This window comes from Drosophila guanche, unplaced genomic scaffold (assembly GCF_900245975.1).
Source record: "Drosophila guanche unplaced genomic scaffold, DGUA_6, whole genome shotgun sequence".
Taxonomy (NCBI): Eukaryota; Metazoa; Arthropoda; class Insecta; order Diptera; family Drosophilidae; genus Drosophila; species Drosophila guanche.
The window spans coordinates 4294255-4320491 of record NW_022995751.1 but is presented as its reverse complement, the minus strand read 5'-3'; the positions used below and the strand labels follow the sequence as shown (position 1 = coordinate 4320491).

The 26237-nt window shown below is 48.6% G+C and overlaps 3 protein-coding genes across 8 annotated transcripts; 1 reads left to right on the top strand and 2 right to left on the bottom strand.

The window, feature by feature from the left end:
* The first annotated feature begins 42 nt into the window (after nt 1-42).
* LOC117586806 (rab GTPase-activating protein 1-like) lies at nt 43-25061 on the top strand. 2 transcript variants are annotated; one of them, XM_034277076.1, is made up of 10 exons: nt 43-968; nt 1346-1621; nt 1673-1856; nt 1940-2127; nt 2196-3343; nt 3399-3587; nt 3644-4363; nt 4424-4879; nt 5277-5439; nt 25030-25061. In XM_034277076.1, the coding sequence occupies exons 1-10, from the start codon at nt 665-667 to the stop codon at nt 25050-25052; spliced, it is 3651 nt and encodes a 1216-aa protein (XP_034132967.1). In that variant the 5' UTR covers nt 43-664; the 3' UTR covers nt 25053-25061. The 2 variants fall into 2 exon arrangements, with proteins under 2 accessions (XP_034132967.1, XP_034132968.1); XM_034277077.1 differs by lacking the exon at nt 25030-25061 and having other exon boundaries at nt 5277-5793.
* LOC117586808 lies at nt 5783-9458 on the bottom strand. Of its 2 annotated transcripts, none has more exons than XM_034277080.1 (6): nt 9178-9458; nt 8793-9123; nt 8328-8732; nt 7691-8059; nt 6931-7632; nt 5783-6852 (listed from the first exon to the last, which is right to left on the bottom strand). In XM_034277080.1, exons 1-6 carry the CDS (start codon nt 9379-9381, stop codon nt 5927-5929), a joined length of 2937 nt encoding a protein of 978 aa, XP_034132971.1. In that variant the 5' UTR covers nt 9382-9458; the 3' UTR covers nt 5783-5926. The 2 variants fall into 2 exon arrangements, with proteins under 2 accessions (XP_034132971.1, XP_034132972.1); XM_034277081.1 differs by having other exon boundaries at nt 6484-6866.
* Nucleotides 9582-13422, bottom strand: LOC117586815 (isocitrate dehydrogenase [NADP] cytoplasmic). 4 transcript variants are annotated; one of them, XM_034277088.1, is made up of 3 exons: nt 11367-11526; nt 11202-11267; nt 9582-11108 (listed from the first exon to the last, which is right to left on the bottom strand). In XM_034277088.1, exons 1-3 carry the CDS (start codon nt 11460-11462, stop codon nt 9831-9833), a joined length of 1440 nt encoding a protein of 479 aa, XP_034132979.1. In that variant the 5' UTR covers nt 11463-11526; the 3' UTR covers nt 9582-9830. The 4 variants fall into 4 exon arrangements, with proteins under 4 accessions (XP_034132979.1, XP_034132980.1, XP_034132983.1 ...); XM_034277089.1 differs by having other exon boundaries at nt 9582-11081; nt 11367-11525; XM_034277092.1 differs by lacking the exons at nt 11202-11267; nt 11367-11526 and adding an exon at nt 13316-13422 and having other exon boundaries at nt 9582-11081.
* Nucleotides 25062-26237: the final 1176 nt, after the last annotated feature.

The window sequence follows — 26237 nt, the reverse complement described above, 5'->3', positions numbered from 1 at the left end:
AAGTTTTACAGCACTAGGTGGGAAATATGTAAACAAAACAGTTGGGGAAAATTGCAGAAAAATCATTAAAATCCACCCAAAAAACTATTAACTGAGGGTGTGAGGGATACACTGAAGCTGCAGTGTCTTTCGCACAGGTGAAACTACCGAAAGTTGTCTGTTTAGTGGAGTGTAGAGGAGTCTGGTGTCGGCTAACGAAAAATCTATTTGCAAAGGGTGCCTATCCGATCACATCCGCGCGACGGTAGCAAACTGTTGACCCCGCCAGGCGCCACCCCACGAACACACAGAGAAGTAGGTCTTGTGGCACATACATGCGCATATATATGCAACGCAATCAACGCCCCCAAACCGTCCCGATTCGTCATCGATTTACGCGGTGGCACAAGCGACACAATGGATTGGACGTTACTCCGCTGAAAATAAAACAAACCTAATTGATACCGAACGAAAGTGATTGGAATGTTGCCCTTGATGCAGAAATAGAAATTGATTTGTGTACCTGCTCGAAAATGCGCATTTCATAAGTTGAGCTGCAGAACTGCAAAAAAGCGAAACGAAGACTCCACACACACACGCACACACACAAACACCCAGCGAGGGAGAGAGAAAAAGGAAAGCGAAGTAAACCCTCTCGGCCCTAAGGCAAACTTGAGCGACCACAATGGATGATAATCTCAGCACAAAGTCATCGGAGTCCTCGATAACGACCAGCGGGGAGTACGAAATAGTCACCGACAGCAATGTCGCCAGTCCCACGGATCAGTCAAAGCGAGCTTTGGCCCAGGAGCCGAAGGCAATAGGCGCCAGCAAGCCGCCCACTTCGCTGAGTGCCCTGGCGCTGTCCTCGCCCGAGGGAGGCGGTGATCGATCCCCGACGCTGGACATGGCACACAATCGCAACTTGAGCGACATTCAGCACGAGATGACGGACGCCCTGCGGGACTTGGAGCTGGAGCGTGGTGTAGGTGAGTACAGCAAGAACTGAAAGCAAAGAAATTCCACGTACCTACAATTTGGGGCGCTCAGTCGTCTGCCAGACACTGTGCGCTGCGCCAACTGTGTACACTCGCCAGCTGAGCGCGCTCCAAATAATTGGAAATGTAAGCGAGTCGTCGATAGTAAGTAAAGCCATCCAGCTGCAATCTTATCTAGCAAAGCTGCGGTCTCCCCCTATGGCAGTCGGTGTCATGGCAACAAATAACAAACAAACGTTGAGTAAACCCCCACCCGTGCGGCAGGCAGCAGACAGAACTTTCAATAAATTCAGTTCAATTATTATTATTCGAGTTGCGCACTTTCCTCGTAATTGTCAATTAACATTTTGAATTTGTGAATTTTGCAGCTGCCGGCGATAAGGCGACACAGCGTGTAACGAATCAACAGCAAAAGTCTCTGACCCTGCCATTAACTGGCACAGGAACAGACGCCGAGATGCGTTTTCCTTGCAACATATTTACGCCCAAGAGCGAGGAGGCTGTGGACGATGCCTCCCACTCGGATGCACACAATCGCGTGGGCCATTCGGTGTTCTATGACTGCATTGATGCGAGTCCTGCCTGTGTGGAGGAGAAGCAGGATGCCATGAAGCCAGAGAAAGGCGATACGACCGACGAGGAGGGTGGGTAGTAAACAATGCTTTAGTCTGCGTAATAATAATCCTTTGTTTCAGTTTCAGAGATCGATCAGGGCTGTACCATTTTCTCGGGCGTCACCTACCTGGGTGCCGCAAACATCAATGCACCCAAATCGGAGACAGATGTCTATCGCATTATGACCGAGCTGAACAGTGGCTCAAAGTCTGTGGGACTTAAGATTACAGTCAGCATTCCCATCTGCTCTGATGGTCTGGTCGTGTGAGTAGATAATTCGCTATCCCTCCCGCCATTGGTTCTTGTGTGATTCATCCAGGCAACTTATGTAAGCATCCCCTTTGCAGGCTGCATGACGCGGAGAGCAATACGATTATAGCGACCTACGAGATTTCCAGCATTATTTTATACTATCGCGGTCCTGTGGATACGGCGGAGAACGGTTGCTTTGCCTTCACATGGCTGCACGGAGATGCTCTGTTCCAGTGCCATGTGTTTCGGTGCCATATACCCGAAGCGGTTAACCAAGTGAGCGGTGAGTCAGCAGCATCTTGCGGGGTCTAGCATGATCTCATTCGCTGTGTTTTGCATTCCTTTGTTTAGCCTGCTTCCAGAAAGCATTCCAAACGTATCCGCCCAGCATGAGCTGCAGCCTCACTTCGGCCGTGGACATGGCCAACTCTGTGACATCGGATGTGAGCGGAAATCCACTCAACACGGCTGGCTACGAGTTCATCGTCTCGCTGGAGATACGCGAGAAGGTGGCCAAGAACTCGTATGCAGCCGTACCCCGGGATCGGGGCTGCTTCAAGCTGCGCGCAAATACGGATAAGGAAGTGTGCATTACCGTGAAGCAAACGCCTTCGAATGTGCTCCAGCCGCTGTACATTGAACGCTGTTTTGGGGTGCTCGTAGCCCCAGGCAAACTGGTTGTCCAGAAGGATATGCATCTGATTGATCTGCTCAACATGGGCTATGTGACAGCGCCAGGAGCACCAGCAGCTGGAGGAGCAGGAGCAGCAGCAGCATCCGCTGGTGGTGGTGGAGCAACGGCAGAGTCCGAGAATAATCTGGCGCTAAATGCTTGCCTGCCGTATGCCATCCGAGCCGAGTGGAAGGCACAGGAGAAGGCCTTCGAGCAGTTGAATCTAGAGACGTCCAAAACCAATCTCACCGTGGCCGTGGACATTGTGATGCGTGGCATCCAGGAGCCCGTTCGGTTCGTGATTGAAACCCCAGTGACCATACAGTCGGCCAGCGAGATGCGCATCATGGATCACTTCATGTCCAAGCGCCCAATGACGCTGCGCTTCTACTTGCATCTCAAGCGCACCGATGAGCTCAATTGGAAGGTGAACAGCATAGATCCCTCCGAGGAGATCACGGATCATCCGGGCCCACATGCAGCCTCCTCGTCCCTGCTGAAGATGGGCATGAATAATCTTTCGCGCATTGTGCGCAGCACGTCCATTGCCTCCATTGAGGATGATTGCCCCACAGACTACAGCAGTGATGGCGATGAGCCGCTCCTTAGCGGCACTGGCGAGGTATCTAAGGACTGCTCGCAGGATACGCTCGATGAATGGGATCCCATACTGCGCGAGTGGGACAGCGAGAAGAGGCCCAAGAATCTGGCTCCGCTCGTGCGGCTCGGTGTACCAGAGGCATTGCGTGAGAAGATCTGGCAGAAGCTGGCTAGCGTCGAGGGCAAAGTGGAGATGAACGACATGTACAAGATTCTCATCACCAAAGTGAGTTGCTCTCTAAATTTTTTGCGCTGTAAATTCCATTGTGAAACTTTTGCAGGAAACCAAATGCGAGACAGTCATCCAGCGGGACATCCATCGCACTTTTCCGGCGCACAAATGCTTCAAGGAGACGGGTGGCTCCGGCCAGGATGCGCTCTTCAAGGTGTCCAAGGCGTATGCGGTGCATGACAGCGAGGTTGGCTATTGCCAGGGCCTCAGCTTCATAGCAGCCAGTCTGCTGCTGCATGTGAGTAATTTCTGAGTATTTCTGGAATGGCAATCGATAATAAATGTCACCTCCAGATGCCCGAGGAAGATGCCTTCTGTGTCTTGGTGGCCCTCATGTATGACTACGGGCTACGCGATCTCTACAAGGCAGGCTTTGAAGTGCTGTATCTGCGGCTGTATCAACTGGAGCGGCTCATCAAGGATCAGCTGCCGAAGCTGCATGAACATTTCACGGCCTGCGGCATTGAGACTCACATGTACGCCTCCCAATGGTTCCTCACTCTCTACACGGCCCGCTTTCCGCTCTGCTTTGTGTTCCACGTGCTGGACGTATTCCTACTGGACGGTTTGCCTGTGCTCTTCCAGGTGGCTGTGACACTGCTGTCAATCTGTGAGTCTGACCTGCGGCAGCTCGATTTCGAGGGCATTCTGAAGTACTTCAGGGTAACGCTGCCCAAGAAGTGCCGCAGCTCCAGCCAGGCGCGCAAAGTGATGAAGCAGGCGTGCGAGCGGAAGATAAAGAAACTGAAGCAGTACGAGGAGGAGTTCCTGCTGAAGAAGCAGCACAAGGAGCGCCTGGAGAAGGAGGCGCAGATATATGAGAATCGTTTCGGCGAAGAGCGACGCAAGCTGCAGGCGGAGATCGAATCGGTGACACAACAGCTGGCCGTGGCCAATGAGCGGGCTGTGGATAAGGAGAAGAAGCACACCGGCATCATACAGGAATACAAGCAGATCATTCAGCGACAGGAGCAGGACATGAACACGCTCAGTGAGACGTTGAGCCAAGTGATGGTGAGTCTCCAGACATCTGACTGATATCAGACCTGATTAATGGTTTCCCTTTCCATCCAGAAAACGGTTTGCCAGTGCCAGCATTGCCTGCGGCAAGTCAATGAATTTGGCAACGATAACTCACGGTCCGGCGAAGGGCGCTCCATCCAACAAACGGATGCCATGCGAAATGCAAATGAGGCGCCACTAGGGCCATTGGATCCACTGAATGCCGCCTCGCAGCGCATACGCGAACTCGAGCTGGAGCTGGCCCAGGCCAAGCTGGCGCAGGTGGAGGCCGAGTGCAAGAACCAAGATCTAAACCATCAGCTCAATAACACACTCAGCGAGCTGCAGACCAATCGCAACAGCTGGCAGCCGTGGCTCTCCAAGACCTTTAATACGCTGCAGGAGAAGGTGACAACACGGAGCGGAAATCGTGACAATGGCAGTGGCGGACCCACGCCCACATTCCAGTCATACATGGGCCAGCCACCAACGACTCTCAGCGAGGCCAGTTCGCCCAGCGGCAATCAGGTAACATAGGGATATCCCCATCCATCCATGACAGGACTAACGCTGGAGCGTCCACCAGTTTTCAAATGTATAATTTTGTATATTTAAGTTTTTCCACTGGGTATTTATCTCTCAGAGGAATTATTTCATGTTTAATTTATGGCACACATCCCATGACACGCACACCACACGCATACCCCTTGAAGAATCTTATTTTGTATCCTAGCCATATGGTAATCCATTTGTTGACTATATCGAAGCATTGACCCCCCATCTACCTGCCTGCTGTTTCAGTTTATAAACCTTTTGTTTTGTTCTTATTAATAGTATTGATATTTTTGCTGCTGCAAATAAAACCCTCCCACTATATTGTATGTATATTTAATCGATTAATTCTTATGATTCTGGCTGCGTTCAGGAGTACAAAACTTTTGCATTTGCCTCCGTGGGTGGCTCGCCCAAGTTGCCCAGCAAATTTCAGGCCACCAAGTTGCGCAACAGCATCGACAGCCTGAGGAATATTGTGGCGCCGCTGGAGACGGGCAAATCGCTGGCCGAGAATCTCAAGCAACAGCTGCAGCAGTAGAAGAAATCGGAACGTGGAACGTGCAACCTGGCTAGCAGGCGCCTCCCACAGCATTGACTGCACGCTTTGGTATTATTTATCATATACTACGTCTATATAGTGCATAATATATAGTACATAACATACCATAAATAGTACTCCACATATACAATGCATAGAAAGTGTGAATTTTTGTTAGTTTCTACTACGATTTGTATGATTGTTTTGCACCTTTAAGGCAGCCCGCCCACACCCAATACCCACGACTAAGCCCAGAGAATATCAAACTCACAGTTTGACAAGCACTGGCTGAAGCTACACGTCTAACGCTAAATATATAAAATAAATAAAATATCAACTAAAATGCTAACTAAATGGGGGTTTTGCTTTATTCCACAAGTGGATTATATAATATAGAGACTTCCCCACTCCAGTAGGACCCACCCAGATCTTATATAATACTAACGTTCCCATCCCACTTCCACTCCCTTTCCAAACCTCTTTTATATGAAAAATAAACGCTGCAAGCCTTCCCCTCGTTTCTGCGGTGTGGACACCGCCATGGTGGCATAATTCATCAGCAAATCGGCCGAGGAGCTGCGCTGTATGAGGCGACGTCTGCCGGCACCACGAGTATTGCTAAAAGATCGACTTCTCACATGTCCACGTCGACGCTTGGGTCGCTGGGAAACAGTTCCAAAGCAGGACACTTGCTGCTCCGCCTCACTCTCGCTCTCGCTCTGCATGTGGGGCAACGTTTCCTCCGTCATGGGTGACTGCAGCGTTTCATTGGAGCAATCCACTTCGGGCGTCACCGTCTGTGATTCGCTTTGATCTCCAGCGGCGCCAAGTCGTGCCCGCTTCCCAATGCTGTAGCTGGAGGGATCACGGGAGAGTTCGGAGCCAAAGTTGCTGCTGCTGCGCTCGTGAGGCATATTGGTGCCGTAGCTGAGAAAGTCCGGATACGGCAGATGCAGCTCGTGGGCCGGCGTGAACGCCTCCGGGGAGGAGAAGGTGTGCCGCAGTCGCTGCACCCGATAGCTCGGACCATGCGGCGGCTGATGCACCAGCAGCCAGGAGCGCTTCAGGTACGTGTGCTCCGTGCAGTTGCTCTGGGACTGGGACTGTTCCTGCTGCGGATTGGGATTATGCTGCTGCTGGGCAGAGGTGAGTGGACTGCCCAGCGTGGTGGAGGGCAAGCCTAGAGTGAGTGATATGTTGAGAGAGTCACCTCCATCTCGGAAAGCACCGTCGGTGCCATCGTCCGCCGCACTGTTGGGCGTCGTTGGCTGCGCCTCCGCTCCGCACCCACCGGCTGTGGGTAGTTCACGCCCAGCGGATAACGGTGGCGGGCTCGTTGAAACCCCCACGGATTGGCGCGTGGCTGATTGGTTCGCTGCTGCTGCCTGGCCAGACGTGCCTGCAGTGCCTGCAATTTGGATTCTGTGGGTAAATTAGCCACCGCAATGGGAGGGAATCATCTGGGAATCGTCTGGGTTTCACCTACCACAGATGGCCGTGGCCAAAAGCATCCGCTGGGCCATTTGCTGGCTCTGTTCTGCATCCTGCGTGGTGTCCGTGGCGGCCACAGCATGGGTCATGGCTGCCGCTGAGGTGCTCGGCTGATCCTGATCCCTGTCCAGGCTGCAGCTGTGCTGCAACGGCAGCATGGACTGCACGGTGCAGTTGCTGGGAGCGCGAGTGCAGCTGCGATCCCTTGGCTGGCGACGGGCACGACGCTGGCGCCGTGGCTCCCGCAGCTCCTGCTGCATTCCAATCTTGATCACCTCCTCATAGTCGGGCGGTGCCTCGTAGCTGGGCGGCTCATCCGGTGTACGATCCTCATCCTGGCGATCCAGCAGTTCGCTGATGGTCTGCAAGTGGCTCTGAAGCTCCCGCTGATGCCGCGCTCTCACACCCATTCGATACAGGATCACCATCCAGCCGGAGAGTACGCCAAAGATGCCCAAAGTGCTGACGATGAAGATGCCAGTGGCTGTCTTCAGATCCGGATACTGATCCATCTTGGGGAAGTAATAGTTTGGCTTGTGGGAGTACCAGCGACGATCGTGATGCAGATGGGCCCAATCCTCCTCACAGGTGTCCGGCTCATCGCTGCCATCGCCGCAATGATCGAATCCATCGCAGTGCAGACGTATGGAGATGCAATGGTTATTCCCGCACAGAAATTCCGAACCAATATAGCAATCTAAGACACAGGAAACATTGAAGATAGTAGATGTGAAAGGATCCCTTGCGGCACTCACTCAAATAGTTGAAAACGCTGTAGACAATGGCCAGCTTGGAGGGCATCCCAAAGACCCCACGCAGGCGTATGTAGTAGCCCGTGAGTATGGGTGCAATGTGATTCTCCTTGCTCAGTCCATTGTTGGGCCACATGACAGTCTCAATCTCCACACCGTCGGAGGTGGTGCCCTGGCGTATGGTGAGCTCAGAGCGCGCTGCCATGCCATAGAAGTCGTCCACGCGCAGCGAGATGTGAGTCTTCATCATCATGTAATTGTTGCCCGGCCTGATGATCCAAATGCAATCGAATAGCCGCACATCTGTGGCATTCTCAATCATGTTCATCATGGTGATGGCGCCACCAGGTCCCGTGACCATGCCACCACAATCTGTGGAACGGGTTATAAAACTATTTAGGTAACAGTTCTTAGAGGGGGGGAGAACCACCCAACACAAAGACCTAGAATCGATTGTGTTACCCAACAAGCGAGAGTCTCACCTAGTTTCCACTTAAACGCTTTGCATTGACATTGATATTCGTCCCCCCACAAATAGAACACAAAAACCCAACCCCATTCCGTGTGACCGAAAATCAATATGACAATTGCCTGCAGACCTTCAAGTGCACAACTAATCCAGCAATTATCCCACACTCACCTGTGTAGGGCACTAGGCGCTCCTCTTTGATCTGCTTGGATGAAACGAAGCTCACTTCGGCACGAAAGCCCACGCCAGTGGCAGCATTGCCACGAAACTGCAGCAGCAGGGACTTGCCAATGCTGATGGTGATGGGCGGACGAAAGTGTTCGCCCGTGTACGAGTCCAGCATCTGGCCATTGGAGTCAAAGATCTCCAGGGTGGAGGAGAGACCCAGCTGAAAGTCGGTAAAGTCCAGCCGCACCTGACAGTTGTCCGCCTCGCAGGTGAGTATATGCTCGATGCCATAATCCCTGGGATACGGCATGGGAAAGTACGGTGTGGATATGACTTGCGGCTGGTACTTCGAATTCCCATTGCCCACGATCGACTGCCTGGGCGAACCACTCACAATTCTCACGTTGCCTAGGGAAAGTCCAAGAGTGAATCAACTCCCAGTATATGGAATTCCCATCCTCCACTTACGCTCGGAAAAGTATTGCAGTGAGAAGACATGGGCATTGGTGGCTCTGTAGAAGAACTTCAGCTGCAAGGTTCGTGTCTTGCTGCGAAATACCTTCCCATCGCCACAGAACTCCTGCCCGGAGATGGTGGAATCGTAGGGAGGCTCCGAGAACTGAATATGCTCGCAGGGACACATGCTGGACTTGCCGCCCGTGTTGCCGCAGCTCTTGGAGAAGTTCGCGTGGGTAAAGGTCACGCGAATGACGCACTCGGCGCAGGTGACCAGCTCCAGGTTGCACTGGTACCACACATCCCCTGCCACAGCATCGCTCTTGAAGCCCAGCGGAGAGCTCTACGAAGTGGATGTTGAACTGAATGGATCTTGGAGCTAGCCTTTGGCACTCACTCTATACGCCGTGTTGGTCACATTGCGGGCATGCAGCTCCCCCGCAGGGCTGCCCAGCTCCAGGAAGTGCCGCCTGCCATCCCAGTGATTGCAAATATCCAAATCTCGGTAGCTGGCGCTGGCTGGATAGGCGTCGCCTGGGTAGCAGATCAATGTCAGCACATAGGCCAGCAAGTAGCCATAGGCGACAGTTTGTGCCACCATCGCGCGCTGCTGCTCCTCGTCTGTATCAATGATGACTGGCCAAGTGCCGACACAAGACTGTGCTGGTCCAGTGTGCTGCCAAATCCAATAAGGTTTGGGTGAAGCCTAACAAGTGGACCAACACATAACGTGCCATGCTCTGCCCTATGTGGGTGGGTCTAGCGGCCGGGTTAAAGACCTCTCTCGGGGGGCGCCTCTTGTAGCGGTATAAAAATACATTTATTTGAAATTTCCTTTTTTCGTTAGACGTTAAGGGGGAATATTGAATGCGGATGAGGTCTCGCAGAGACAATGAACATTGAAATGTGCATCGAGGACACAGCAAAGTAAGCCTAAGACATGCACATTTGTGTATATGTATAGTAGATAAGTGTTTAGAGTAGGGGCAACGAGGCGACGCTGAGTGGTTTTTTTTAGAGGTGCGAGGCCTTCAGCTCTGGTTCGGCCAGTCACTTGGCAGCGGCGGCGTTCTTGGCGAGTGCTGCCTCCAGATTCTTGGCCAGTGTGTCCATGAACTCAAAGGTCTCCTGGTAGTCCTTGCGCTCGACAGCGCTGATGCTGCCCTTGATGCAAATGGCCAGATCCTTGGTCATGGCACCGCCCTCGATGGTGTCGATGCAGACCTGCTCGAGGGTCTCGGCGAACTGCTTCAGTGGCGCGTTGTCGTCCAGCTTGGCACGGTGCAGCAGGCCACGGGTCCAGGCGAAGATGGAGGCAATCGGGTTGGTGGAGGTCTCCTTGCCCTGCTGGTAAAAGCGGAAGTGACGGGTGACTGTGCCGTGAGCAGCCTCAGCCTCGACAGTCTTGCCATCGGGACAGAGCAGCACGGAGGTCATCAGACCCAGAGAGCCATAGCCCTGGGCAACGGAATCGGACTGCACATCACCGTCGTAGTTCTTGCAGGCCCACACGAAGCCCCCCTCGGACTTCATGGCATAGGCGACCATATCGTCGATAAGACGATGCTCGTACCAGACGCCGGCGGCCTCGTACTGCTTCTTGTACTGCTTGTTGTACAGATCCTCGAAGATGTCCTTGAAGCGACCGTCGTACTTCTTCAGGATGGTGTTCTTGGTGCTCATGTACAGCGGCAGCTTGCGTTCCAGCGCAAACTTGAACGAGGCGTGGGCAAAGTCCACAATGGAGTCGTCAGTGTTGAACATGCCGAGGGCGACGCCGGGTCCCTTGAAGTCGTTGATAACCTCATCGATGACCTGGCCGTCGTTGCCCTTCCAGGTGAGCGTGAGCTTGCCGGGTCCGGGAACCACATAGTCGACAGCCTTGTACTGATCGGCGTGCGCGTGACGACCGATGACGATGGGCTTCTGCCAGCCGGTGACCAGGCGGGGCACATTCTTGCAGATGATGGCCTCGCGGAAGACGGTGCCGCCGAGAATGTTGCGAATGGTGCCGTTGGGGGACTTCCACATCTTCTTCAGGTTGAACTCCTCCACGCGCTTCTCGTCGGGCGTGATGGTGGCGCACTTGATGCCCACATTGTACTTCTTGATGGCCTCGGCACAGTCGATGGTGACCTTGTCCTCGGTCTGGTCGCGGTACTCAATGCCCAGATCGAATGTGTGCAGCTCGATGTCGAGGAAGGGCAGGATCAGCTTGTCCTTGATCGACTGCCAGATGATGCGGGTCATCTCATCTCCCAGCACATCCACAACGGGTCCAGCACGAATCTTTTGAGCCATCTGTGCGGACAAACAAAAAAAAGAGCTCTTGAATTTTGGAACAATGGAGACAGTACAGAAAGGAATTAACTTGTGGATGCGATGAGATGAGATGTGTGTGGCTGTGGTTGTGGTGCGCACCTCGCTAACTTTTACACAGTTCTCTCTGATGGCCTTCTCCACGTGAATCTTTTCTTGTTTTGCTTTCTACACACGCAGGGGATATGGGTAGTTAGTGATTAAGAATCGAATGGATGTCTCGACTGACAGCGAGCCAAAGTGAACTTTGATCCGGATAGAACCTACCACAGCGCTGCTGGCGAAGTTCGCTTGGAAGACGGCGCGAATCAACTGCGGCCGGCGGGCAGTCATCAGTGTGGCAGTGCGGCGGATGGCAAACATTTTACTATGCGGAAATTTATGAATGAATTTCGACTGGGAAAGAGACAATATTGTCACCAAAACGAAAGCTAGCACTAATCACTGAACAAAAAAATCTCTCCGGACAAAAGCGGTCGCTGCGACTGCGACGTTGTAACCGTAACTGATAACTGTATGTGCTTTCCGTTAGTTTAGTCGCTCGTTCTGCCTGCTCCCACTGCAATCGGAGTGATTTTACGCTGTTCAACTGTTGCGCAATCGACGTAATCAGAGTACATTGGATTGCCCTGCAGATAAGACTCAATGCTCCCGACTCTGATTAGCTGCTCTCTCACTCTTCTAAGCTCGTTGACGTGCCGCAAACAGTCGTTTTAATTAAAAATTCGACTTGTAAAACAACACACAAAACAAAATAAATGCAGGAGTGCGTGGCAGTGTTATCGTTATCGCCGGCTGTCAATTGTGGGTGGGACTCTCTCTCTCACTCTGCGCTCTCTCTCCACTATCTGTTAGTTTTTATCAGCTGCGAAAACTTTTCCATAAGGCGAGGCTTTTGATTTCTTTTTGATGGCATTTGTATTAAGTTCATGGCCAAGCTGATAATACAAATACGCATTTTTGGAGGCGCGTGGCGCAAAACACGCCCTTAATTTTGCAAGTTTCGGCTATCGATAACGATAGTGACCTCTTGGCGATGTGTTATTTTAAAATGAAGCCGCCAACGTCTGCGATGGGTTGGGAGGCTTGTTCTTCGGTGATTATCTGCGTCTGTCTGCGGTTTTGCGTTCCTTATCTTCTCGTCCAATTGTATAACTAGTCATAATTGCGTGATTCTTTTCGGGAGCTTTTGTTGCCGACTTGACTTGTTCATTCATTGCTGAATGGCTGCCCAAGCGATCGGATAACATATTGTTGAAATAAATAAACATGCCAGACTGGCGCGATCTAGTATCACGCCACTCCGGACACGCCCACAAATTGGTGAAAGGCGGTGAATGTCTGCCCAATATGCTTTTATGCTTTCACCATTTGAATTTCACTCGACTACCGTTTTTGTGGCACACAAACAGACTCTGCAGTTCGTACATTGCACGAATATATCAGTACATACAGTACATACACGATAAGATTTGACATTGGGGTAAATAAACACTAAAAACGAGTATTAAGGCAATGAGAAAGCAACTATCGCGATACGAGCCCTCCTTCAGATGTTCTCGAACAATCTATAGATATGTTTTTTGTATAGGAGAAGGTCTCTCAGGTGTCGAACTATGTAAATACGATAATAAACTTTGCACCTAAAGGCGAGTAGAGATACAGGTGTGATGGGCTCTCGAATGGGGTACGTGTCTGTCTGGTTAGAAAAACAACGCAAAGCAAAGTAAAGGCAACAGCATCCATCCAGCCGGTCGGCCTCTATCTCTCTCCCTCTTTCTTTCTCTATCTGTCTGGCCCCAAACCGGCTGGCTGCGCGAGAGACGATAAATTGCATATAAAATGCCGCTGCATATGTATATATGATTGTGTTTGCATGTGTGTCGCTTTCTGCATATGTATGGGCTTGTCTGTTGGGGAAAGTTCAGCAACAACACGAAAATAGGTAATTGGTGGGTAGACCGGAGGACAGGGCAGGGGTTATGCTTTGCATAAGCTTAAACAGAGTATTCGCTCAAACAGCTCACAAATTAACATATCAGTGTCGGAATTTACATTAAGCGATTCAGGGTGATGTGGTTTATTTATCAATTGGTTATAAATTGCAAGTCAGCCAGTCAGATAATGAAGATAGGCGGCGAATCAATGTGTCACGAAAATAATTGTACCAAATATGGTGCCACACATTTTATATAATAAATGGATGAGCGGCTTACCTTTCGTAATATTTAAATTCGAACGGTACTGAGGGGAGAGTAAAGAACACGACTTGTTTGAATTTTTGACCACGGCGAATGAAGACGAGAAAATTGGAGACAAGCATTTTATAAGTCGATCACACTTGGTTGGGAGAGCAAAAGAGACCAAAAACAAGTTTCTGATTGGAAAACATATCGATATATCGCATACAGTAACACCGATGTTCTACCACCTCTGACTCTGTAAAAAGCTTTCAGGCTGGCATAAGTGGCAGCTTTTGTGCGGCTGCAGGTTTGGTGGCGCAATTTTTAAATGTTTAATTGCGGTAAAAGGGATGGAAAACTTTGAATCAAATATATAAAAAATCGAAAATATAATAATGGCATAAAATATAATAATTGTCATAGAAAATATTTAAATATAATTCGAAAAAGCAGTAATAAGAAATAAAACAAAACAGAAAGACTCACCTGTTTGTTGTTTTTATATTATTGCTGCAGCTTTTCTTTTATTCCTTTGTTGGATATTATGTTGTTTTATATGTTGCATCACACACACAGCTCAAGTCGTCATAAATTAACCAAATAATTGTTTAGCAGGAAAAACTGAAAAAACAACAAAAATATCACAACAAAAAAAAACACCAAAATAATTAAACCTCACACAAAAGGCAAAAGCGAGTGCACTTTTATGATCTTTCGCTATTTTCTCGCTGCTTCATTTGTTGTAACTTTACACAAATCACATACACCTACACACACATAACACACACCTCAAGTCGTCATGAATTAACCATTTAATTTCTTGGCAGAAACAACAAAAAATAAACGAAAAAATATTCACACACACGCAAAAAAAATAATGACGTCACTGCTTTCACGATCAGAACAATTCGGCCCGCAGCCGCTTCGCTTAGCGACCGGAAGATGCTTACTGATAGCGGAGGGGGGACCGAAAAGACCAAAGAGGCAAAGCAGCTTACAGCTTGGCCCTCGTTTACGCTCGTGTTATCTCTCACCATCGCATTGATAAGAATGAGAGCGTAAGCAGGTGGGCGGTCGGAAACGAGCGCAGTGTGAATGCAGCTAATTGCATAAATATGCGTAGGGCAGAGAGCTGACAATAGTGTATGGGTAGAGTCATAGAGCCAGAGCGAGACTTCGTTTCTGCTCGTCAAGAGCGCAGAGCGTAGAGCTGTGCTAAGAGTGCATGTGGGTGTACATATGTGTGAATGACGTTGGGCAGCTGTGAGAAAGGGAGGCAGCGCTGCTGCTGAGAGCTCATTGTTAGCGAGGGGTGGGAGAGGCAGGTAATAGAAGCCGAAAACTGTTAAACAATTCGTAAAAACACTCAGGCTTACTGCTACTGTTATGTTAAGTACTATGTTAATTTGGAGAATTTGATATGAAATGTTGGTTTGTTAATGTTAACCATTAATAGGCTTTTATAAGCTCTTTGCCCACTTTGGTAAAACTGGGCGCACAGCGAAATATGTTTAAGGCGCATCGGAATTCTGAGCTTTTTTAAACAATTATAATATTCCGTAAATGGTCACCCTGTGTAGACATGCATTTTAAAATTCGATAACATTGGCTAAACAGTGCAACAAATGTTTCTGATTGGCAAAAGCATGTCGATACATCGCACACAGTAAAATCACTGCTTTTCCACCTCTAATTTCTTAAAAAGCTTTCAAGCAATGTGGCGCAACAGTCAGCCTTTGTGCGGCTGAAGTAGCGCTGGCGCCATTATTTGAAATTCAAATTTGAATGTGCCAGCAAGCAACGAGGTTTTTTTTACGACCTGGTCAATGCTTGTTGCAGCGCCTGCCGCGGGCCGAAGAGTGCGCCCACATTTTATGGTCCCAGTGTAACCGTGAAACGTTAAAGGCACATTCCTATTCTCTGCGCCAAAAGTGAAATGTTAGTTGCGCTCTCGAGCTCGAGCTGGAGCTCTTGTTTTTCGCCAGATTTTAATATGCATATAAAAACATTTGCGATTCGTAGTCGTGCGTCCACTTTTTATGTGCGAAAGTGTGTGAAATTGTAATACTCTGGCGTATGTGTGTAACCCACACACACGACAGCCCGTGACTTAATCCATTGAATATTTATTTGCCTATCAAATGGGCCCTGATTTGGCCGGAGAAGTTTCCGTTAAGCATTACCATTTCCCCCACCACGCTCCCCGCCGCTGGAAGATCAATGGCGGCGGCGGCGGCGACATTAACACGAAAGAGATCTCCTGAGCGAGCAGGCCCCTAATTTGACAACAGAAAACTGGCTGGAAAAACTTGTCTAATTGGTCGGGCGGGGGGAGGTTCGTCATGTGCCACTTTCTTTCTTTCTGGCGCGGAATTAGATAATTGTTAGGGGATTATATAAGCAACCCGCCCCCCTTCAATTATAACGAGTCTTAATTTGTGCATGCCAATGCATTAAATAACATAAAACAAGAGACATCAAGTACCTACCCATTCGAGCAAACAATTTTTCTGGTAAAACAAACGCGTGCCGGCGAAACTTTAATTTTAACGCCACGGAGACGTGGCCATGTATGAAACTGTTTCAGCCCTACATGCCATTAGCCCATGAGCCACGAGCCATTAGCCATGTCAATGAACGTGAAATGTTCACTCGGACTTTGCCAATGCACATCATTCATGGCTCACACATTGGGTTGGAGTTGCAGAGCCCCGCAAGTGACGAGTGCGTGCCTGGTTTGCCATATTTGATAGTTGCCTCTTTGGCTTTATTTAAACTAATTTTGTGTCGTTTTTTCTTTGCCGTTATGTAAACGAAACGATAAAAAACAGAAGCGAAGCGCGGCTGACAAGCAAACTAAACTACTTTTAATTTCAGCCGGACCGGGCCAAACCGGGCGAAATGTTAACGAAAGGCAAAGGCAAAAGTAAAAGCCACCGAAGTCATCCTAAAATATCAGCTAAATATGCTTTCAGACTTATTTTGAAAGTGAGAAGACAATCATTTGCATACAAAACCATATGTCAAAGATCTCAAAGGGAAGATGATGATCTCGTCTTGGATGTAGAAGCCAATGGAGCGGAGCAGAGTCATAAATTTCAGCACCAAACCCACTCCCACTGGCAGTGCATAGAGAGTGGCTTTAGTGGCTGGAATGTTTGACTTTTCACTTGTTACACATACGCCCCATGGTGCGGTGCAAATTTGTTCAGGAGAGAGGCACGGGCCATGGGCAATGCGGTGCACGTGCAACTCAAGTGTTCGATTCATTGCAGAGCTAATGCCTCTCGGCAATAACAAATTACTTCCTGGCAGTAAGCAAAGTAGCAGCTCTGCCCGAGATGCTTACCATTCTGAAGACGTGTGTGCCGCAAAAGCATCCAAAATATTACTATTAATTATATTGAATGGAGAAAGTCAATTTCGTTGAGCGAGCGAATGAACGAACAAACTCCAACGCTGGACAGCAGCTACACATCGCAGCATCCAGCAGCCAGCAGCCAGCCAGCAGCAGACATGTGTTTCTTTTGTGCGCCATTTCTAAAGACAAGGTGTGCCTGTCAGTCACTCAGTCAGTCAGTCAGTTGGTCAGTTTCCATTTCAATGGAGTTGGGCTAGAGATGACAGCGTACGGTAGCAACAGCAGCACTAGTTAAGCAGTTGATCTGCTGAGAGATAAGATAGAGAGGGAGAAAGGATTACCATCTCCATCTGCATTTGCTTTGTCTTAGTTTCCCCATTCAATTAGTTGCCAATTAGTGCAAGAGTAACCTTTGGCCTTAGCACTCTCTTGAAGTTCTCTCTTCGTTCTTCGTGTCTTTCCAACTGCCCATCTCTAGACCTTCCGCCATCTGTGGCACTCTTTTGCTGACCGCCTCTCATCTTTCTTGAACGGCATTCTTTCGGCGCTGAAGTCGAGTTTGATATCTTAATCGCATTGCCGATCTGCCATGGCATATATTTCATTTCTTGCCTTTGCTTCACGTCCATCTCCAATGCAAATGGCTTTTAGAATGCATGAAAATCGAAAACCCTGACCCAACCTCGTGCCCTCGTCGCCCTATCACTCTCTTGGATCTCGGGGCCTGCGCTCGCTTGATTTTTGGGGAGTTATTTATCAAGCGCTCGTTTGATTATGCTTACAGTTATGTCTCGGACTTTACTGCTTATGCAAATGTATGCTAAGTCGGTCCACAAACAGCCAGATTTTGTGTGTTCTTCTCCCACCGATATGGGCCAGCGACTACTTCCCATCGATCGGTTTGATTGGTTTTTAATTTGAGTCGTGGAGCCAACGCATTGTTCAGCGAGCAGGCGGGCGATCCGGTGTGGTGAAAGGCGCTCAATGTTGACAATGTTCGAGCCTAGAGGAAAGGAAACCTTGCCAAAGCTGGCAAATGGCTGTCAAGCTACAAAAATGCAACACAAAAACGAAAGCCAAAGGCTGACAAGTGCCGCACATTGCATACCAATTGTCCACTGGGTCAATGTATCCAGACCAGACCGGAGCAGAGCAGATCCAAGCCCAGTGCCTACGCACCACAGCACAGCACAGCACAGCTCCATCTTCATCTGCATCTGTATCCCATTTCGAGTCCAACTGGAGACTCGTACCGCATGTGAGAAATCATTAATGCCGCTCCACATGCCGGGGCTTTCACATGGCTAAAGGCCGGGGCTGCCTGCCCAGACATAGACATAGACATGGTCGCTGTGCGGTCGGTCTATTGTTGTGTCAGCTAAATATGGCCAATAGCCAAATATTAATTCATGTGTTCCATCTGCTTATATGCAAATTTTCAGCAGCAGCAGCAGCAACTCGAAAGTAATTGAAGTTGCAGCAGCGGAAATGTTGAAAGCAACAGCGAATACTTAGAGCTGGAATGGGAATCCTGCACTGCAGCCCCAGGCAGGACAATGAGCCGGAGACAGCAGTGGCAGTGCCAGGCAGCAGGGAACGTGCCTCCACGTTCTTCGAACTCGTTCCCGCATTGCAGCTATTTTTAGCCAAATGATTTGGATAATTATTTCCCCATTTCCCCAGCTATTTCATGATAAATTTTTGAGTTTTTGCGTTTCTGGTTGCCAAATCCCTCTTTGGCCAAATGCCAAATTCATTGCTGCTGCTGCTGAAGTCTTTTCTTTGGTTAAACCCTTCATGGGTTGCCGGAATGACTTGTGAGTTGGCAAGGGTGAAAATCAAAATGAAAAGAAATTTAATTACAGTTCGCTGATGCTCCATCAGCCATCAGCCATGCCCATACCCATACCCATAGGACAGTGCAAATAGTTCGACATTGCAAAGTCTTCCGCCTTCCATCTGAGAGTCAGACTCTGTCTCCGTTTCGTCTGTTGGATCTTGAAACTTTTTTGTTTTGTCGTCGAAAGTAAAATTTCCAATTGATTTTTGTGATTTTGCGCAAATGTTTTACACGCTTTTCGTTTCCATTATTATTCACATTTTGAGCATCATGCCGCGACACGGTGAAATGCCACTAAGAAGCGTCCACAGAAGACTCAGAGACAGTCTCAAGCACTGAGCACTTTCATCGCTTGGGCGCTAAAACGCTTACGCAGCATGAGATTTGCTTGGGGATGTTGGTTGGGATGGGTACCTGGGTCTGCCTCTGGTCTGATGCAGAGCCTGGCAACATTTTGAAAGCAGGGAACGAACCTTCGCTTTCGCGAGTCTCTGCAAACCTCATTCGAATTCCCCCCATTCAAAATATCCAAAGTAATCATTACAGTTTTTCGGCGGTGGGACAGTAATGATGTGTTAATGATGCCCCCTCAGCGCTGCAGCAATTAATCTTTCCCCAGTAGAGCAGACAGGAAAGAGCTCTCGGAACTTGGCCATTCATTTGTTGCCCGTTTATTCGCTTGACTCGACTCATTCATGCATTCACGTGATGGCGAATTCAAGTTTTATTAATTGATAGCGAAATTTATTCGAAATTGAATGTGTCTTTAGGCACTTTCACTGGCGTGCTTCTTGGCTTCAAGTGCGCCTGAATGGAGAGCTCTCAATGAAAAGGAAGTGAAGCTCTTGGGGGAGAAATTAAGATCAAATATACCTGCTCCACTTCAAGTTGCCAGCACAAAAGATTCTGCGCGAATATTTCAAAGGTGTAAAGATCAATGGGAAGGAAATGAATATGACAAAGGCTAAACGGATTATTAGAGCGCCTTTATTCATTTAAGAAGGCCCATAAATACGCAAAGAAAGCTACTGTTTCGCATTAGAGACATGCAAAAACGATTAGGTAATCCACTCAGCTGGATTTTGACACTCTCCGTCGCCCAGACAGCTGCGTGAATGATGTGTGACTGTCAAACTTTTACCCTCATCAGCAAATCCTTCTAAATGCGACAACGAAATTAGCATAATGCGAGATCAGAGCTTCGAAAGAAACGAAATGAATAGAAAGAAAGAAATGCTTACATAAAGCGAGCATCAAGAAACTGAATCGCTTGAATGATCAATTAAAATTACGTATACGCAATTTGTATGCCAATTTGGCTTTAAAGGGTTTTCGCTGCTGTTACTGCTGCTGCCAATGACTGACTCTTTACATGTTTTCACTTTTAATATACACAACTCATAGACACACACACGCAGTTTGTGTGTACGTCCCCATGGGGAGAAATGAAAAACGAGAAACAAAACGAAACGAAACGAAATGAAACGTAGCATTCGAAACATTAAAGTTTTAGTTTTGCTTTTGCCTATAATTTGACTTTAGCCCTGGCATTCATTCACTCACTCATTCATTCATACATCCACTCGCATCATACAGCAGAGTGCGGCCTTCTTGGTGATTTTTTACCTTTTCGGCATTTAATGATCATTGCGCTAGTGAAGCGCTGCTGCTGCCTCACGTGGTGTGTGCGTGTGGCACCCCCTCCTGCTGCTGCTGCTGCTGCTCTGCCTGCTGCGCTTCTCCTCGCTTTTCTCCACCCTTTTTGGACGCGCTCAAAGCCTTTCATGGCTCGAACGCGGCGGTTCTGCTTCATTTTGTTTAATGACAATGAGCAGCGATACGAACCAAATGTTTAGTTTACGTTTTGCTTTCGTTTATGAACTTTCACGTGTGCCCCATGCCCCTCCGCCCCTGCCCCCTGCCCCCTGCACCTGTCGGAAGTGCCAGCGTCGAAGAAGATTTAAGCGTTTAAATGTTTTCTTCTCTTCTCTTTGGTCTTGCATTACCTAATTTTGGTTACGAAACAAATCAATTAATGCATGACCCCAGGCCCAGAGAGAGAGAGAGAGAGGGGCAGACGATCTATGCAGCAGGCGGGGCACTAATGAATCTGTGGCATTATTCAATCTAACGTAGAAAGCGTCAGGTGGAACAATTCTGAGCAGCAGCAGCAGCAGCACCACCACAAAAACCGCAACAGCAGCAGCAAGAGCAGTTGGGAAAAGTTTTCACTGACTTCTCTTTGCTCTGTGCATTTGTAATGATCAGTTTTCAAGAAAGGAAATGGAAATGGAAATGGAAATGCAACTGTTCCCCAGCCCCAAGCTAACCGCACGTTTGCCCAATTGCAATTTCCAATTTCCAATTGCTCCAAATCAAGTCATAAAAATGTTCATCTGGGCAAAAGAGTTTTCTAATGGTCTGTCATTTTAATTAAAGTCAACTTAACCACCAGACACTCCCCCCTTGCGGCGTACACCCGACTATTTTCTGGAAAATTGTGCATACGCCCCGCGGGTTTGCTGTGCGTGCATGCAAGAAAGACAGAGAGAGAGAGGGAGAGACGGAGACTAGGAATGCCGCTCCAGTTGATTGGCATTTCCTAATGGCCATGCGGTGGGCACTTTCTAAGGATAACCATTGATTTTATTTTCAGCAAATAAGACGAGTTTTTCGGTGGATTATGGAAGGAGGAAAGTCGCACCAAAGAGACCTTCAAGCTTAACTTAAGCTGAACTTCTGAACGCACTTCTTGCCTCTTAGCTGCCACTCCCACTCAACCCCCCCAAAGTGTTGTTGCAGTAATGAATTTATGATCTGTCTTGGCCATTGCACAACCAATTGCTTTTGAGCCTGAGCCGCTCTCCATTTGGTCCACTGGCCATATGAAGTCTTCACAGTTCTGCCAACATTTCAGTGCACCTTTTGTGGCTGTGGCAGAACGGCTTCTGCTTGGACTTTCAGTGCTGCTGCTGCTGCTGCTGCTGCTGCAACATTGTTGGTTGCATGGTGCATGGTGCATGTCTGTGGATTGGTTTGAGGCCAACTGCTACTTACGAGTGGAAAACGACTGGCCATAATATGTAATTTCAATGATTTGCATACAAAACACTTTTCACCAAACCCAAACTCGAGACCCAAATGAAAGAACCCAAGGAAAAGCTGGCCAAAGACTACGAACAGACCACAATCGAGAGCTGCTGCTGCTGCTGCTGCTGCTGGAGTCGAGGCTTGGAATTGGCATGGACAAACAAACACGTTAAATACTTCCGCGTTCGCGGTGCTCTGATGTGGATGTGGGGATGGGCTGGGTTGGGATGAAGATGAAGCTAAAGCTGAAGCTGAAGCTGGAGCTGGAGATGCGGATGGGTCTTCAGCCCGTGACTGCGGACTGCGGACTGCGGCCTGCTGTTCCCCCTCTAGCCCACTCGCTACTCTAAAAATATTCATATTTGTCACGAAGCCAAATACCCAAACATGTTACACCTGAAGAAAACTCAGCAAACAACTCACAGCCAGTGCCATGTGCTGGCAGCTTCTTGGGCATTTCTTACAGTGTAGAAGCCTAGTCGGGGGAGGGGTGCTGCTGCCGGTGGACCAGAGCCAAGCCCAGTTCCTGGCCAACAGAGAATGGGGCCAACCTAATGGGGGCTCGGGCCTGGGCCTGGGCCTGGGCCTGGGCAGCTGCTGCTGCGTGCGATTCTGCGAAAACCGAAAAAAAACAATAACCAGTTTTGGGTTTTTCGCTTTTTTTTGTGCAGCCCAAAAAAGACCTTCGTTCAATGACCCAGCCAGGAATAGGGATGGGGTTGAGGATGGATGGGCATTGAGATTGTGTGCTGAAGATGGGCAGAGAACAAACTTCGTTGTCTCTCTTTCTGTGCAAAAATTCTGCGGCGAAAGTTGATCAGAGATCCCCAAAAAACGAGAGAGAAAAAAAAATGCATTTAGATTTAACGAGATATTGGACAAAAGTTGGCTAAAGGTAAGGCTCTTCGGCCAAGTGGTAAAGTGGCTAAGTGCCCGTGCCATGGCGTGGCGTGGCCTTTCCTTTGGCACATGGCTGCCGCGAAACTGTGGCAGGCGGCAGCAGCATATGAAAACTGCAATAAACCAAATGCTGCCGCCGCCAGTGGCCCAAAATGAACAAACAGCAGCCAGCAGCAGCAGCAGCAGCAGCAGCAGCAACAGCATAAAATGCTTCTTTTTTTTGTTGGTTGTATTTTGAACAGAAATTCCAAAAAGCAAATCCATTTTGTTCCGACTTTCATTTCGGAGCAGCAACAAAGAGTGGGTTGGAGGCAAGCTCTGCACAGTTTGAAGACAATTGTATAAATGAAAGTTTAAGATCTCCAGCCCAGCTCGAAACGGGCAACTGTTTTCGGGGGACCTGCATGTGTGTTTGTAGGGCAGGGCTGGCCGTATGCGGCCCCCCAATGATGATATGAGCTAACGGCAAGAGTTATAGCCGAGGCTGAAGCTCTGTGACTGTGTGGCCGTGGCAGGGGCAGCCGCCAGTAGCGACAGGTACACCGGCGCACTCGAGATTCGAGATTGTTGCCGCAGATCGATGGCAGAGAGAGAGAGAGAGAGAGAAAGACAAGACGGGACGAGACGAGACGGGGCGAGACAAGAGACCTGGCACGTGTTGCCCCGAGAGCAGAGCAAAAGCATTTTTTCAATTGTTCAACACTCAGCGATGATCATGATCTCCATGTTAATGGAGGAGGGGTGTAAGAGATGATGATGAGGAACATTTCTCCATTGCACTAGCTTCGTCTTGGCTACGATTTCGATTTACTTTTGCTTTTCATTGTTCCTAATGCGATGATGGTCTGTGGATGCGACTGCCGGTGGTGTTGCTGATGTTGCTGCCATTTGTTGCAGCATTAACAACAATTTCATGGTTTTGAACAGGAAAAAAAGTTTCCCCTGGTATATGGCACACAAGATGCTAAAAGTTAGAGCAGTCTCCTCAAGATATTTGATCCTTTTTCTTGTGGGGTGGCAGCTTCGGTTGTGGCTTTCGCTTGGCGAGTTGTCCCCTCCAATAACTTTTGCTCTCAAGTACAGTTTCTAGTGCACTTAAAGAGTTCCCAGCCTCAACGACTTCCTTGTTCTTGATTGATTCGTCTTCTGGTTTAGGGTTCCATTGCCCCCAACGGCAGACACCAAAACGCGTATAAATCAAATGAAGCAACCGTCAACAATCAGCGTCAATTATGGCCATGTTCCCATACATCTCACCCATCCATATAGATTTATGTACATTTTCGATTCGGGACAATCAACTTCTTTTTGTTTTTGGTGTAGAGCTCCATCCGGTGCTTGAAATAAATCTTCGAATTAAGTTTCTGTCTTCCAGAAAATTCACCAAAATCGAAGCAATTTCTTGTATAATGTTGTTGTTTATTTCGTTTTCTTTTTGCTTGAATTAAGAACGAGAGAGAGAGAGAGAGAGAGAAACAAAAGAAGGGGAGAAAAGCAACAAAAATTGAATGTGAAATCAAAAACGATCAAAATGAGGCTTTTGAGTGACCACTTGGCACAATCTGCGAGGTCTACACCCCGATGGATGGGGGTTATATGGCTCTGTCTTTTATCAGAAGTGTGTGCGAGGGTTTTTCAAAGAGTTTGAAAAGGGAAAGATGCCGCGGAAATGGATTAGGTGACACTTTAAGCATTCTGTGGGATTTCTAACTATTGAACTTAAAGTATACCCCTTTATATGGTTTCTTTCCTTCGTTCTTCTTCCTTTAGTGGAACTTTAAAATCCACCCCGCATCCCACAGTTGGGGAGTCTGAGAAATCTGACAGCAAACCAAACTGTTAATACAAAATGAACTCAAATGCGAAAATTACACCGCAAGCGACCAATTTAAAACCATTAAATTATAATTTTAAACTTTAAAGAGCTTCAACGACTTAAGGGGCAGAGGCACAGCCAAAGTCACACACTGCTCAAGGAAATGAAGGCAGGTCCGGGCCCCAGTCGATGCTGTGGGCAATGAGCATTATTCAATTAGGGAAGAGGCATTTGTAATCGTTTGTTTTCGGCTCTGCCAAATGGAGTGCGTTGGATTACCCCTCCTACTCACCCATAATCGGATGATCTCCTTAGAATCCATAAAGCGTTGCCTCATGCGGATGGATTGCAACATGAGTTCTGTCCTCTCCAACGTTACACAAATAAAACGGTTAATTTCGTCGCCGAGAACTGCATTTGGTGAGAACGAACCGGAGTGTGTAGGTGTATAAACGTTTCGCTCTTTATCTCTCTTAATCTGTGCGTTCGCACCAGCATCAGCACTCTCACCTCCCACACCCACACCCCTTCGGACCTGACACTCATAATTAAAGAAACAAATAAAGCACAGCGTCGGTAGCGTCAGAGGCGAGGGCGGGGGCGAACGCTGGATGCCATGACCAAGACGCAGCAGCGGTCACATTTACATACTGTAAGCAGAAGACGAAGTGGAAGAGGAAGGAAGAAGAAGTAAAAGAAGCGACAAAGGCCACCACCATAGCAACAGCCACAAGAGGGAGAGCAGCAGCAGCAGCAGCAGTAGAAACAACAGAAACAACAACAGTAAGAGCAAGGTGTCTGCATAAAGGGTGAGTCAAGCGAAGAGAACTGCTCTCAGTAGAGCTTTAGTGGGAATCTCAACGTTCGAGAATGCCATACCTTGTACCGTAACACCTTGGCTAAGAGCAGCAGCAGCAGCCAGCAGGCAGCAACAACAACCACAAGCACACACTCACTCTGCGACGAAGCGAAGAGTCATCGTCGGCACTTGTCGTGTCTGGCAGAGCTTCGTTTTAAGCTGAGCGCTCAAGCCGTTGCCTGCCTGCCTTCCCATTTGCCTTGACTTTGACTTTAGTCTCAGCAAAAGAGAGCTTTTAAGCCACCGACGTCGGCGTGCTGCTGGTGGCGACGGCGACTGCGGTTTGGCTGCTGCTTGTCTTAGTTCTTTAAGTCCGTCGTTGGCCGGGCTCCTCTTCAGTTCGTGCTGACCATCGTACCCGTGCGGACGTTCCCAAGCTCAGAGACCCGATCCGATCCGACTGATCAGATCCGATCCGATCCAGACGACTCTCGTGTAGTGTGGCTGCACTTTGCACTATTTGGCCCCACCAACAAAAACCACCCAAAACAGCAAAAGCCAAGCAAAACATTTGGATTTCAATACAAATCTGAAAAAATAAGAAACAAGTGTCGCGGCGCGAGTGCAAATCAAAAAGAAACACCACACAAAACGGTAGCTAAAAAATACTCAACAATAAAATACAATAAAAAAAGGAGGAAATAATAATAATAATCATCAGTAAAAATGATTAGCAAATTTCTGTCGAGTGTGTGGCACACAGTCATTGATCCTGCTTAGCACTTGGCTGTGGAATGTCCAGACCTCTAGCTTTCCAGTGTGCGTTTTTTTGGTTTCTAAGCACCTGGAAGGGGAACCGAATCGGCCAGGAATCGGGCATCGGGAATTGGACTAAGGCGCGGCCATTGGGCGACTGTGTAATTTCTGTTTTCTTGCGCATTCAATGCACACACACTCGAAGCTCTTTTTGTACGAAAAGCGTAAAACGTAAGAAAAACAAACAGCAAACAACCAGATAGACAAACACACCAGCAACAGCAGCAGCAGCGGCAGGAGGAGGAGATGACAACGGCCGTGGCAGTGGCAGAGGCAGTCAAGTGAAGACAGTGCAGCGCACTCCACTCCTGTCCCCAGTCTTGTGGCCAGTTT